At 51.4% G+C, this 12997-nt stretch overlaps 2 protein-coding genes and 1 pseudogene across 5 annotated transcripts; all 3 read right to left on the minus strand.

Moving 5' to 3' along the window:
• Nucleotides 1–124: 124 nt before the first annotated feature.
• On the minus strand, nt 125–647 carry TEX54 (testis expressed 54). Its single transcript, XM_055293034.2, has one exon. The coding sequence runs from the start codon at nt 626–628 to the stop codon at nt 182–184; it is 447 nt and encodes a 148-aa protein (XP_055149009.1). The 5' UTR covers nt 629–647; the 3' UTR covers nt 125–181.
• A 69-nt stretch (nt 648–716) lies between these two features.
• Nucleotides 717–10686, minus strand: WDR74 (WD repeat domain 74). Of its 4 annotated transcripts, XM_063642239.1 has the most exons (12): nt 10656–10686; nt 7901–8260; nt 7716–7822; nt 7505–7626; nt 3754–3829; nt 3488–3634; nt 3223–3324; nt 2227–2327; nt 2076–2131; nt 1593–1738; nt 1419–1475; nt 717–937 (listed from the first exon to the last, which is right to left on the minus strand). In XM_063642239.1, exons 2-12 carry the CDS (start codon nt 7962–7964, stop codon nt 758–760), a joined length of 1158 nt encoding a protein of 385 aa, XP_063498309.1. In that variant the 5' UTR covers nt 7965–8260; nt 10656–10686; the 3' UTR covers nt 717–757. The 4 variants fall into 4 exon arrangements, with proteins under 4 accessions (XP_063498309.1, XP_055146999.1, XP_055147170.1 ...); XM_055291024.2 differs by lacking the exon at nt 10656–10686 and having other exon boundaries at nt 3712–3829; nt 7901–8582; XM_055291195.2 differs by lacking the exons at nt 1419–1475; nt 10656–10686 and having other exon boundaries at nt 7901–8571.
• On the minus strand, nt 10318–10497 carry LOC134732285 (uncharacterized; annotated as a pseudogene).
• Nucleotides 10687–12997: the final 2311 nt, after the last annotated feature.

The following is a 12997-nucleotide window of genomic DNA, read 5'->3' on the forward strand; positions in this document are numbered from 1 at the left end:
CGTGATCCCGCCCCGGAGTACTACAGCAGGAGCTCAGGGGGCTGGGCCTGTCTCCGGGAAGGAGCCTTAAAGAACCAGCTGCCTGGTGGTGTCCGCGCCCAGTCCCCCAGAGTGGTCGTGCAGGTACACGTTAGAAATTTTATTCTCTGGAGGTTGGGGCGGACTGAGAGCAGGTCTGGGGTCATCCCTTCTCCGGCTCCTCCTGGTTGCCTTCTCGGATCGGACTCTCCTGCTTCCGAATCTGGTCTGATTGCCTCTTGCTTGACCGCGAGGAGCCCCGACGACTGAACATGGATAGTCGCCGCCACAGCACGGTGATCAGAAGGCTTTCGTTCGACTTGTGATTCGGATGGTCCGGGGAGTTCAAATCGATACCTTCGGCGCCTGAGGGGACGACGAGGCCTCTGAGCTCACCCCTACCCTCGGGAAGCCCCCTCTCACACTCCCTGGGCCCTCTTTGTGTGTCTATGGTCTCATCTTCCCTGCCGTCCTCAGACTCTGCCTCCTTGGACTGCTCATCAGACATCTCAAAGTCCTTGTCTTGGCAGCAGCCCATGGCCCCGCGTGGCCCTGGACTCAGTGCCACCCACGCCAGCCTGCCTGCCTCCAGGCCCTGCTTTTGTGACATCAGATATCCCGTCGCCCCAGCTCAGGCAGCCCCCACCCCAAGCTACCCCTCATTCTTTTCTCCCATCACAAAAGGCTCAGGGTCACGGTGGGTGTTCAGTAGTTTATTTACAAAGTGGGCACAGGGGCGTCAGGGGTTGGTGGACCCAGGCCGCTTCTTCTTTCTCCGTCTCGTTTGGAGAGATCCTTGGGTCTGCTCCAAATCCGAGAGCTTCCGCTTGGCAGCTGCCTCCAAGGATGCCCAAAGTTCATCTGTCTCTGTGTCTTCTAGGGACACCTTGTTGGGTTCTTGAGGCTCTTGGGGCTCATCCTGGTGAGTGGGAAGAAAGCTTAGGAGTCAGGGGGGCTGGGCACGGTGGCTCCCACCTGTAATCTCAGCACTTTGGGAGACCAAGGCAGGAGGATTGCTTGAGCCCAGGACTTAGTGACGAGACTGGGCAACATAAGGAGACCCTATCTCTACAAAAAGAAGTTAAAAAAAAAAAAAAAAGAAAAAAGAAAAGTAGTCGGAGGCACAGGGACAAACCCACAGGCAAGGAGACCCTGGCTGAGAAAGAATCCCTCTGGGTACCACCACCTTTATTCCTTGCTCCTAGAAAGCAACCCCATCCATGCTGTTGGAAATAACCCTCTCAGGATTTTAACTGTTAATGCCTCTCAGAGAAATTAAGTGACCAGGCAGGTAAACAGATAGTCCCAGGTCTGCATTCCAGCTGCCTCCTTTTCCTCTCCATAGGGAGGTCCTCACATCTATGCCCTTGGCTCCCACATTCCCAGACCCAACTGCTCACCTCCCAGTTGTCCCTGCCTGATAAGAGGAGGCAGTTCAATTGAGACTTGAGATAAACCTGCAAAAGATGAGGGGCCTTAAGGAGCCAGGCATGCTGAGACAGAAACATCAACGGGGGGCACAGGAGGTGGGGCCTCCACAAGACCATGAGTTGGGGGTGGGAGAGACGACTTACCTTATGCTCCAGACCCCGTGGATTCTGGATCCTGTGTATCCTCAAGACTCTGTCCAAGCCACAGGAGGCTAGTAGAGGCTTTGAAGGGTGGCACTGCAACCCACGCACACTGCCTGCCAGCCCCTTCAGACAGCCCAGTAGACGCCCTAGAGAAGCGGGGAAGCATCGTGATAACTGGCTGGCCAATAACCAACCATTCATTGTTTCCTGTTCCAATCACTTTCCATTTCAACATTTAATCTGCAACAAAACCCTGAGACTGGAGCTTCTACTAATATTTCCATTTCGCAGGTGAGGAAACTAAGGCGCAGAGAGTTGAAATAATTAGTTTAAGGTCATACAGCTTTTGGGGAAACCAGGATTTGAACCCAGGCAATCTGGCACCTGAATGAGGCCTCACTGGCCCCACTGCACCGCCTTAGAGGGAATCCTGACCCTTCTCCCTGCTCCTTCCTTTCCCCCAACGTACCCTAGTCCACTCACCTTGCCGAAGGTCAATTTCTGCCAGCTGCCCATGAGTGTTTCCCACAATCACTGAGCTGAGGATGAGACCAGAGGCAAGCGGGGTCAGCAGTAACCTCCTGGAGCCCTTCCCAAGCCCCACCCTCCCATCCCTTCCCCTCTAAACACTCACTTGCCTCCCGGAGTGAGGGTCATGGCTGTCAGTGGGTACTCTCCATAGGTGGTCTCTAGGACTGGCCGGCGCTGGGGGGATGCTGGATCATAGACACGGACCTAGAGGGAGGCTGAAGCATCATAAAAGTATCCTCACCCTGCACCTACCCTCTGGCATCTCTGCATCCTCACCCGCTCCCTGCACACTGCTTTCTTATTTACGATCCACTCTCAGAAACTTTCTCATCTTAAATGTATGCCTCTTCTCTGAGCATCAGGGTGTCAGGAGAGCTGCTTAGCAGCATAAATGGACAGAGCTGAGGGGAGAGGTCCCCTAGGTTGGAAGTGTGTGAGCATTCCATCCCCCCCATACTCCCATCTAGGGGAAATGGAGGGACGGAAAAGCAAGTTGGTCTAGTAGTCAGTGGGTGCTAAATTTCAAGCAGAGGTTAGCCTGAATGAAGGAGGAAAGAGGATGCCCTCATATGTGTTTTGAGCAGAGGCGTATGACCAAGATCAGACTTCAATGTGCAGAAGCAAAGGAAACAGGACAAACACAGTGACCCAGCCCCGCCGTGTCTCAAGACCTCAAATGAGACAAGCCATAAAGATTCCCCATTTGGGCCCTTCATGTAAAGCTGAGGTGCTGAGGCCAGAGATGGGAGGCTCAGGCCTGGGTCCCAAAGCAAATCAGAGAGGCTGCATCAGGACCAGAACCCAGTTCTCTTAACATCTAGCCCAATGTCCTCTGACACCTGCACCCTATAATTCCCACAGTGAAGGAAATCCACTCTCCAATCTTCTAGGTGGGAGAAAAACAGGCATAGTTCAGGAAACTCCACCCTAGAATACAGTAGAGGAAGGTCATGGGCTGAGGGACAGGGTTGGAACAGATGGGGAAGCGCTTGCTCCTCTGAGCTCAGAATGGTGAGAAGGGCAGTTGTGCCAAACCATGGGGGCCATTTCTCCAGGAGGCTGCTTTATTCCAGAAGGTAGGGGTGAGGTGACAACTTACCTGGTGGTACCCTGTGCAGGTGACAAGCTTCTGTGATCCTGGGAGAAACTGTATGTCCTGGTCCCAGATGGGAACCCGCAGGTCCAGCCAGTCATTCCGCACCTGGTGGGGTGGACAGATGGAGGACAGGGCTGTGGGGGGCTCGATGTGCCCCTCTTTTCAGCCCTCCTTCGCCCCCTAAAGTCCATCTAGTCTCTGATGCATAGTCAGTGGCCTCAGCCTCCCTCGACTTCAGGAACAGCTCCTTCACACTCTTGTCACTCACGTTCTTGGCCCTGAACACAGGTTCCTCAGAGCCCTGCAGGTCCCATATCTTCAAAGCATTCTCTTTCCCACCTGTGGCAACCACATGGTGGTGTGCTGGGTCTTGGCGCATCCTACACACCCCAGGGCCCACTCTCAGTTCCAGGAGCTATAAAGAACGGGAGATAAGAGTCTGTTCCAAAGTCCTTAATCCTCCCTTCCCCAATGTGATCATTAGGCACCTGCCCCAGCCCCCCTCCCCCAACCATCAGGGCAGGGGAGCCTCACTGGGTCAGAGGATGTGTCCTTGTCCTTGTCATGCCAGACTCTGAGAATCCCAGAATCCACACATGTGATGAGGGTGCTGCAGAGAAAGGATAGAGTTGGGATTTTTTAAGTGCTTAAACTCCTTGTTCTAATCGTTCTCTCCTCCTCACTACTACAGTTGACTAATATTTAAAGAAAAAAAAAGTATGAAAGTATTCTCGGCCGGGCGCGGTGGCTCACGCCTGTAATCCTAGCACTTTGGGAGGCCGAGGCAGGCAGATCACGAGGTCAGGAGATCGAGACCACCCTGGCTAACACAGTGAAACCCCGTATCTACTAAAAATCCAAAAAAAAAAAAAAATTAGCCGGGAGTGGTGGCAGGCGCTTGCAGTCCCAGCTACTCCAGAGGCTGAGGCAGGAGAATGGAGTGAACCTGGGAGGTGGAGCTTGCAGTGAGCCGAGATTGCGCCACTGCACTCCAGCCGGGGCGACAGAGCAAGACTCTGTCTAAAAAAAAAAAAAAAAAAAAAAAAAGAAAGTATTCTCTAGGCCCCAAATTCAAATCAACCAGATTCCCTACTAATAGTTCAGTTTAGAAGGAAGCCTCCAGGTCACTGGGCTCTAGGCAGCGCTTGACAGCTTCCAGCTTCCTAATCTGTTAATTCAACTTACTCAACAGGGTGAGGGTTTACCAAGTGAGGAAACAAGCGCTGAGAAACTAATTTGCCACTCAGCTATGTTACAATCACAGCTGGAAATCAACTCTGTAATATTCCAGAGTGCTTTTGCTATTTGCAGCTATGTCTAGCACCTGGCCGTACTGGTCTATCTGAATCTTGAGTTGCTTACTAGGGCTGGTCTGAATTTAGGGTTTGGTCAAAGTCAAACACCAACTTCTTGTGTTCCTTGCTCTGGGTTTCAGGCACTAAATGTCAGTCTCTTGCTTAAAATATCCCTCCCAAGAAGTCCAAGCAAGTCTCTCCCCAGGATTTGCACAGCCTGCGCCTATGTTCTTTCTCACACCTGCCAACCCTCCCCAGCTGGGTTCAAGCTCTGTATCGACTTGCCTGACCTGTGGCAAAAGTCTCCCAGTTGCTGTCTCCAATGCATCCTCCATACTCCTACAGGCTCCCAGTGCTGACTATGGTACTTCCTATTCAAAAACTGGTAACTTGGCCAGGCACAGTGGCTCACGCCTGTAATCCCAGCACTTTGGGAGGCCGAGGCAGGCAGATCACCTGACGTCAGGAGTTCCAGACCAGCCTGGCCAACATATAGTGAAACCTTGTCTCTACTAAAAAATACAAAAATTAGCTGGGTGTGGTGGTACATGCCTGTAGTCCTAGCTACTTGGGAAGCTGAGGCAGGAGAATCGCCTGAACAAGGGAGGTGGAGGTTGCAGTGAGCTGAGATCATGCCACTGCACTTCAGCCTCGGTGACAGAGCAAGACTCCGTCTCTCAGAAAAACAAAAACAATAAATGAATAACTCACCAACACCAATGAAAGTGCACATCTCTCAACCTAGCACTTAAAGCCCTTTACATTTAATCCCAACCTAATATAGTGTCCATCTTGTATTAAAATGCTTCCTTGGCCAGGTGCAGTGGCTTACGCCCGTAATCCCAGCATTTTGGGAGGCTGAGGTGGGCAGATTGCCTGAGGTCAGGAGTTCCAGACCAGCCTGGCCAACATGGTGAAACCCTGTCTCTAATAAAAATACAAAAAAAACTTAGCCGGGCGTGGTGGCTGATGCCTGTAATCCCAGCTACTCAGGAGGCTGAGGCAAGAGAATCGTTTGAGCCTGGGAGGCGGAGATTGTAGTGAGCCAAGACTGTGCCACTGCACTCCAGCCTGGGCAACAGAGTGAGACTCCGTATAAAAAAAAAAAAAAAAAAAAAAGGCCGGGCGCGGTGGCTCACGCTTGTAACCCCAGCACTTTGGGAAGCCGAGGCGGGCGGATCACAAGGTCAGGAGATCGAGACCACGGTGAAACCCCGTCTCTACTAAAAATACAAAAAATTAGCCGGGCGTGGTGGCGGGCGCCTGTAGTCCCAGCTACTCAGAGAGGCTGAGGCAGGAGAATGGCGTGAACCCGGGAGGTGGAGCTTGCAGTGAGCCGAGATTGCGCCACTGCACTCCAGCCTGGGCGACAGAGCGAGACTCCGTCTCAAAAAAAAAAAAAAAAAATGCTTCCTTGTTATCAACTTCCAAATCAAATGCTATTTATCCTATTTATGTACCCTGTAGCATGTCCCCAGTCCTTGGCCTCTCCCAGGCAGTACCCTCTTTCTAGAATACCCTTATCCCCTTCTCCACCAGTCAAAATTCTACCCATCCCTCAAGACCCAGTTCAAACATCCAATCCCCCCCAGAGGCTTTCCAGACCTCACTTGTCAGAATTACCACCACCAAACCTATGCAGCCTGCTTCACAGCCCTCTTTCATCATCTTTGGAAGAAAGCAGGGCCAGTAATCCAACCACTTAGCACCTTCATTATCTTTGCTTTCAGAGCTACATCACCTTGTTGGTGGTTGAGCTCAAGTTGAGCCCAGGAGTTTGAGACTGGCCTGGGCACACAGTGAGACCCCATCTCTATAAAAAACTTAAAAATTTAGCTGGGCAGGGTGGCACCTGCCTGTGGTCCCAGGTACTCAGGAGGTTGAGGCGGGAGGATCGTTTGACCCCGGGGGGTTGAGGCTGTAGTGAGCCATGAATGCACCACTGCACTCAAGCCTAGGTGACATAGCAAGGCTCTGTCTCAAAAAATATAAATGAATTAATAATGAATTAATGCTTAAAACTTTTTGTGTGTGTGTGTGTGTGTGTGTGTGTGAGATGGAGTCTTGCTCTGTTTCCCAGCCTGGAGTGCACTGGTGCGATCTCTGCTCACTGCAACCTCTGCGGGATGGATTCAAGCGATTCTCCAGCCTCAGCCTCCCAAGTAGCTGGGATTACAGGCATGAGCCACCACACCCGGCTAAGTTTTGTGTTTTTTTAGTAGAGAAGGGTTTCACCATGCTGGCCAGGCTGGTCTTGAACTCCTGACCTCAAGTGATCCGCCTATCTCGGCCTTCCAAAGTGCTGGGATGACAAGCATGAGCCACCACACCCAGCCTTGCTTAAAACTATTATATGACTAGCAGGCACAGTGGCTCACGCCTGTAATCCCAGCACTTTGGGAGTCCGGGGCAGGTGGATCACCTGAGGTCAGGAGTTCGAGACCAGCCTAGCCAATAGGGTGAAACCCCGTCTCTACTAAAGTTACAAAAATAGCCGCGCGTGGTGGCAGGCGCCTGTAATCCCAGGTACTCGGGAGGCTGAGGCAGGAGTATCGCTTGAACCCGGGAGGCAGAGGTTGCAGTGAGCCGAGATCGAGTCACTGCACTCCAGCCTGGGCAACAAGAGCGAAAACTCCGTCTCCAAAACACACACACACACACACACACACACACACAAAACTATTAAATGACTTGCCCATGGTTACTTAGAGAGTTATAATGGAGTCAGGTGAAAAACCTTAGAGGATGAGAACTTTTTGAAGGCAGAAATTTTACCGGCAGCCCCTGTACTTCGCCCAGTGCCTGGAATTCAGTAGGTGTTCAATAAATATGTGTTACAGGTACGAACTACATAAGACAGAAACCCAAGTTCCTGTGACCCATTCAAAGCCGTGTCATTAAGAGTTTGTCTGTCGCCATCATTCCAGTATCCTCAGGGAGCATCAACGCTCTCCCTTCGGCCCTGAGTTTAGCGAGGGGATTGGTCTTACCCGTCGGCCTGGGCGAGGCCACGGAACGTGCCCTCCCCGCCCGGGCAGTGTCTCTGACCCTGGAATATGCCATCCTCGGTGCTGAAGTGCTTCACCGTCCTGTCCGCGCAGCCCACCAGGATCTGCGGCAAAGAAGGGCAAGATGGCGAGCAGAGCGAGGCTGCTGCGCCCCAGGCCGCCCCCAGCTCCGGCCTGACCAGCGGCCACTCACCTGGGTCTCGCCGCCCGTGCCCCAACACAGGGCGCTCACTGCCTCCTCGCGCCGCGGCTGTCTTCCGGCCGTAAAGTTCGCCGCCTGTTTTCGCTCAAGATTTACCCCTGAGAGACGAGGGCGTCAGTCACGCCAGGGGCGCAAGTGCACCCCTGCACTTCCCGACGCCCGAGCCTGCCACTCACCTTTCAAGATCCCAGTCTCGGTGCCGACCCACACATGGCTCCAGCGCGCAGCAGCAGCCGCCATGACAAAGCCTGGAGGCAGACAGTTCGCACTTCCGGCGCAGCGTGTGCGTCACCAGCGGGCGTCGAGTCCGATGCAGCGCAGTGTAGTTGCTGGAAGTTTAAAGAGCCTAAAGAGTAAAGCTTCCCTGCTTGTTTTGCTTTACGAAAATGAAACCAGGAGGTGTTTGTTTATGTAGATCGGAAGAATACATTGATCATTTTGCACTTGGGGTGAAAAGCACCTTTCCTGGACTGCGTGGCCGGGTCAAGCCAGCCGTAGTCTGTCTCCTGGCTCCATTATGTAATATGTGTTCTGGACTGTTAGACAAGAAACAACAAACAATTTAAGAAACGATTTAAGAAACACTTTAGAAACGATTGAAATCATTAATGATGTGTGGGGCTTCGTTCTGGAATATAAGTCACAAACGAAAGAAAGATGGGAAAAGGAAACCGACGATTTTTTTTTTTCTTTTGAGAAAGCTTCGCCGTTGTTGCCCAGGCGCGATCTCCTCTCACCTCAACCTCCGCCTCCGGGGTTCAAGCGATTCTTCTGCCTCAGCCTCCCAAGTAGCTGGGATTACAGCTGGTATTACTAAGCCACCGCGCCCGGCCTCGTTTACTCTTTAAGAGGCGGACAGACGGACGCGGTGGCTCACGCCTGTAATCCCAGCAACTTTGGGAGGCCGAGGCGGGCGACAACGGCGAAGCTCTCTCAAAAGAAAAAAAAAAAATCGTCAGTTTCTTTTTCCCTTCTTTCTTTTGTGACTTATATTCACGAGGTCAGAAGATCGAGACCATCTTGCCTAACACAGTGAAACCCCGTCTCTACTAAAAATACAAAAACAGGCCGGGCGTGGTGGCTCACGCTTGTAATCCCAGCACTTTGGGAGGCCGAGGCGGGCGGATCACGAGGTCAGGAGATCGAGACCACAGTGAAACCCCGTCTCTACTAAAAATACAAAAAAAAAAAATTAGCCGGGCGTGGTGGCGGGCGCCTGTAGTCCCAGCTACTCGGAGAGGCTGAGGCAGGAGAATGGCGTGAACCCGGGAGGCGGAGCTTGCAGTGAGCCGAGATTGCGCCACTGCACTCCAGCCTGGGCGACAGAGCGAGACTCCGTCTCAAAAAAAAAAAAAAAAAAAAAAAAATACAAAAACAAAACTAGCCGGGCGTGGTGGCGGGCGCCTGTAGTCCCCACCTACTCGGGAGGCTGAGGCAGGAGAATCGCGTGAACCCGGGAGGAGGAGCTTGCAGTGAGTCGAGATTGCGCCACTGCACTCCAGCCTGGGCGTCAGAGACTCCGTCTCAAAAACAAACAAAAAAACAAAGTACTCTGTGCTATGCTACATGAGAAATGCAGAGAAACTCATCGCTCAGTAGAAATACAGTAATAGCGCATGAGTAAATAGGAAAGAGAAGTCGCTACTTTACCTAGAGATTAACACAGAAAAACAACAAATTACCAGTTTACAAGTAAACCCTTTAACGCAAAGATTTATTTATTTTTTGAGATAGAACCTTGCTCTGTCTCTCAGGCTAGAGCGCCCGCCACCAGGCCTGATTCACTTTTCTTTTGGTTTTTTAGTGAAGAAGGGATTTTTCACACCATCTTAGGCTGGAATTACCCAATCCGCCCGCCCCAACTTCCCGAAGTTCAAGGATTTCACGCGTGAAACCCTGAGCGTCGCGCGACCTAGGTTTAACACATCAAACCCGAACCTAGGCCGGGCGCGGTGGCTCACGCTTGTAATCCCATCACTGTGGAAAGCCGCGGCGGTCGGATCACAAGCACAGAAGATCGAGACAATCCTGCTTAATACGTTGCGAAACCACATCTCTACCAAAAACACACAACGCTGGATACTGAAATAACAGAGCTATTGCACACTACATAGCACCACAACACTCTACGTTCGGTGTTATAGAAAAACCTTTATCTCGCCGGGCGCGGTGGCTCAAGCCTGTAATCCCAGCACTTTGGGAGGCCGAGGCGGGCGGATCTCGAGGTCAAAAGATCGAGACCATCCTGGCTAACACGGTGAAACGCCGTCTCTACTAAAAATACAAAAAATCAGCCGGGCGCGTTGGCGGGCGCCTGTAGTCCCAGCTACTCGGGAGGGTGAGGCAGAAGAATGGCGTGAAACGGGGAGCCGGAGCTTGCAGTGAGCCGAGATGGCCCCACTGCACTCCAGCCTGGGCAACACAGCGAAACCCCGTCTAAAAAAAAACAAAAGAAACCTTTATCTCAACCCAACACAAAAAACAAGCTTAATGCACAAACGATACACACAAACAGCACAACCCTAATTAAGTCAAAACGAAACCGAAACCTTTACTAACATCCTTTATTTGCGAATGTTATTTCCCCCAAAAACGAAAATGCGCTGTTCCTGGAAACATTACCATATCAGAACCCCGCGTGGGGCGGACTGGAGGAAGTTCCTATTCCATCTCCTATACTTAACCTACTGTTCTCATAAAGAGAACCAATCAGATATTAAGCTGATAAAAACACATACTACATTTGATATTAGCTAAAAGGCCGAAAAGCGATACTCCTGTAATTTCCGCCTTGGCGGCCTTATCCTTCCCATCTTCTGAACGGTTATGGTAACTGTCTAGGCGTTAAATTATCTCCCAATACATTATAATTCCGAAACACAGTTTTCATTATCCTTTCTTTATAGTAGTGGCTATATTTTGGAAACAGACCTATTTAAGGATCCTCTACTGCTTCTCCCGCCTGCTCTCTGCTCAGTTTGTTTTACATAAACCCGCCCCTATCGCTTTTTTAGGATCCTGGGATTGGTCCACACGCCAGTCGTGATTTCAATGCCCGCGTGGCCTCCTTTTCCCCGATTGTGGCGTTAGTCTCCCATCCTAGGGGTTTTTGGGCTCTCCAGGGGGCGGCGGGACAGTGCTACAGGTGGCGGCGCCCCTCTCTGGGACCTTTCTTGGGAGAAGCCGCGGCGCGGTGTCAAAGCACAGGTTTTGGAGTCCAAAAAAGGAGGTTGAGCTCCCTGCTCTCCGGTTCCTGACTTAACGGCCTGAGGCTTGGTACTGAGGCTCTTGTTTCCTCCCCATTTAAACGGGGAAATGGTGACACTCTCCGGAGTTTGTGAGAACTGAGGACTTAGGGGCGAGGCACGACTCGCACCTTGCATTTGTACTGTCCACCGGCAACCATCTGGCCCTTCACTGAGAGGGAAAGATGCCCTGAGAAAGCCATTTCAGAGGCTCCCGATCCTCAAACCCGGGATCCCGCGGGGGGAGAAAGGTGCTGACGCCTCAGCTCCGATGTCCTCCGACCCACGCACTACTTAGAGTTACTTTCAGGCCGACCAGCAACGCGGCAAGGCATCCCACCCGGAAGTCCGACAAGAAACCACAGGGCCTCTCCTCGAAGGCAGAGGCATGATCGTTAGAGGACTGGGGCGAAGGAGGAGGAGAGTGTAGGTAAAATTGAAATGGAGCGATTTTTTTTTAATCAATCAAAGCAAACCCGCCAGAATGAAAGGGATTAATATGAGGCCCTGGCTGAGAAGGGACTTAAGGTCTTGCTTTCTTGGAAGCTCTATTAATATAAACGTGGATCGTTCTGTTGGAAACCCCTTAACCTGGGTTGGAAATAGAGGCGGTGTCTTTGCATCAAAGCGTCTTGCATGGCTGAGATCCTCCAGGCAGGAGTGGGGCGTTACATTCGCACTGATAAAACGTCAACCAGCAAAGCTTCTGATGATCTATGATTTTATGACACTGGTATTAATAAACAAAAGAAATTTCTACAAGTTCTCTTAAGTAAACCTAGAGCCTTCAGAGAGGTGCCACATCAAGAGAGTAGTAGGCAGGGGGCCGGGTGTAGTGGCTCACACCTGTAATCCCAACACTTCGGGAGGCCGAAGCCGGTGGATTACTTGAGGCCAGGAGTTCGAGACCAGCCTGGGCAACTTGGCAAAACCCCATCTCTACTGAAAATACAAAAAGTAGCCGAGCATGATGGTGCATGCCTGTAGTCCCAACTACTTGGGAGGCTGAGGCATGAGAATCGCTTGAACCTGGGAGGCAGAGGTTGCAGTGATCTGAGATCATGACACTACACTCCAGCATGGGTGACAGAGCGAGACTGTCTCAAAAAAAAAAAAAAAAGAGGCTGGGCGCGGTGGCTCACGCCTGTAATACCAGTACTTTGGGAGGCCGAGGCGGGTGGATCACCACGTCAAGAGATCGAGACCATCCTGGCTAACTCGGTGAAACCCCATTTCTACTAAAAATACAAAAAATTAGCCGGGCGTGGTGGCGGGCGCCTGTAATCCCAGCTACTCGGGAGGCTGAGGCAGGAGAATGGTGTGAACCCGGGAGGCAGAGCTTGCAGTGAGCTTAGATCGAGCCACTGCACTCCAGCCTGGGTGACAGAGCGAGACTCTGTCTCAAAAAAAAAAAAAAAGAGGATAGTAAGCAGAATAATGCCCTTGCCACCCCAAAGATGGTCAGTGAGAACCTCTGAATGTGTTACCTTACATAGCAAAAGGTACTTTGCAGATATTATTAAATTAAGGATTTTGAGATGGCGAGATTTATCCTGGATTTTCTGGGTGGGCTCAGAATAATCACAAATGTCTTTATAAGGGGTAGAGGGAGGCAGGATAGTCTGAGTGATGCAGCCTGAGGAAGATTTGAGCAGCCAGGGCTTGCTCTGCAGATGGAAGAGAGTCATCAGCCAGGCAGTTGTGGGCAGCAGCTAGAAGTTGGAAAAAGCAAGGCAATAGATTATCCCATGCAGCCTCCAGAAAGCAATGCAGCCCTGTCATTACGCCTTGATTTTAGCCCATTGAGACTCATTTTGGACCTCTGGTCTCCAGAACCTTAAGATGATACATTTGTTTTGTTTTTGGCTACTGAGTTTATGGGTAATTTGTTACAACAGCAATAAGAAACCATTACAGGGGCAACAAGAAACTAGTACAGGGGCAGGGCCCAGGGCCTCATTCCTGTAATTCTAGCACTTTGGGAGGCCAAGGCTGGAAGATCACTTGAGGCCAGGAGTTCGAGACCAA

The sequence above is a fragment of the Symphalangus syndactylus genome, chromosome 1 (assembly GCF_028878055.3).
Source record: "Symphalangus syndactylus isolate Jambi chromosome 1, NHGRI_mSymSyn1-v2.1_pri, whole genome shotgun sequence".
Classification (NCBI taxonomy): domain Eukaryota; kingdom Metazoa; phylum Chordata; class Mammalia; order Primates; family Hylobatidae; genus Symphalangus; species Symphalangus syndactylus.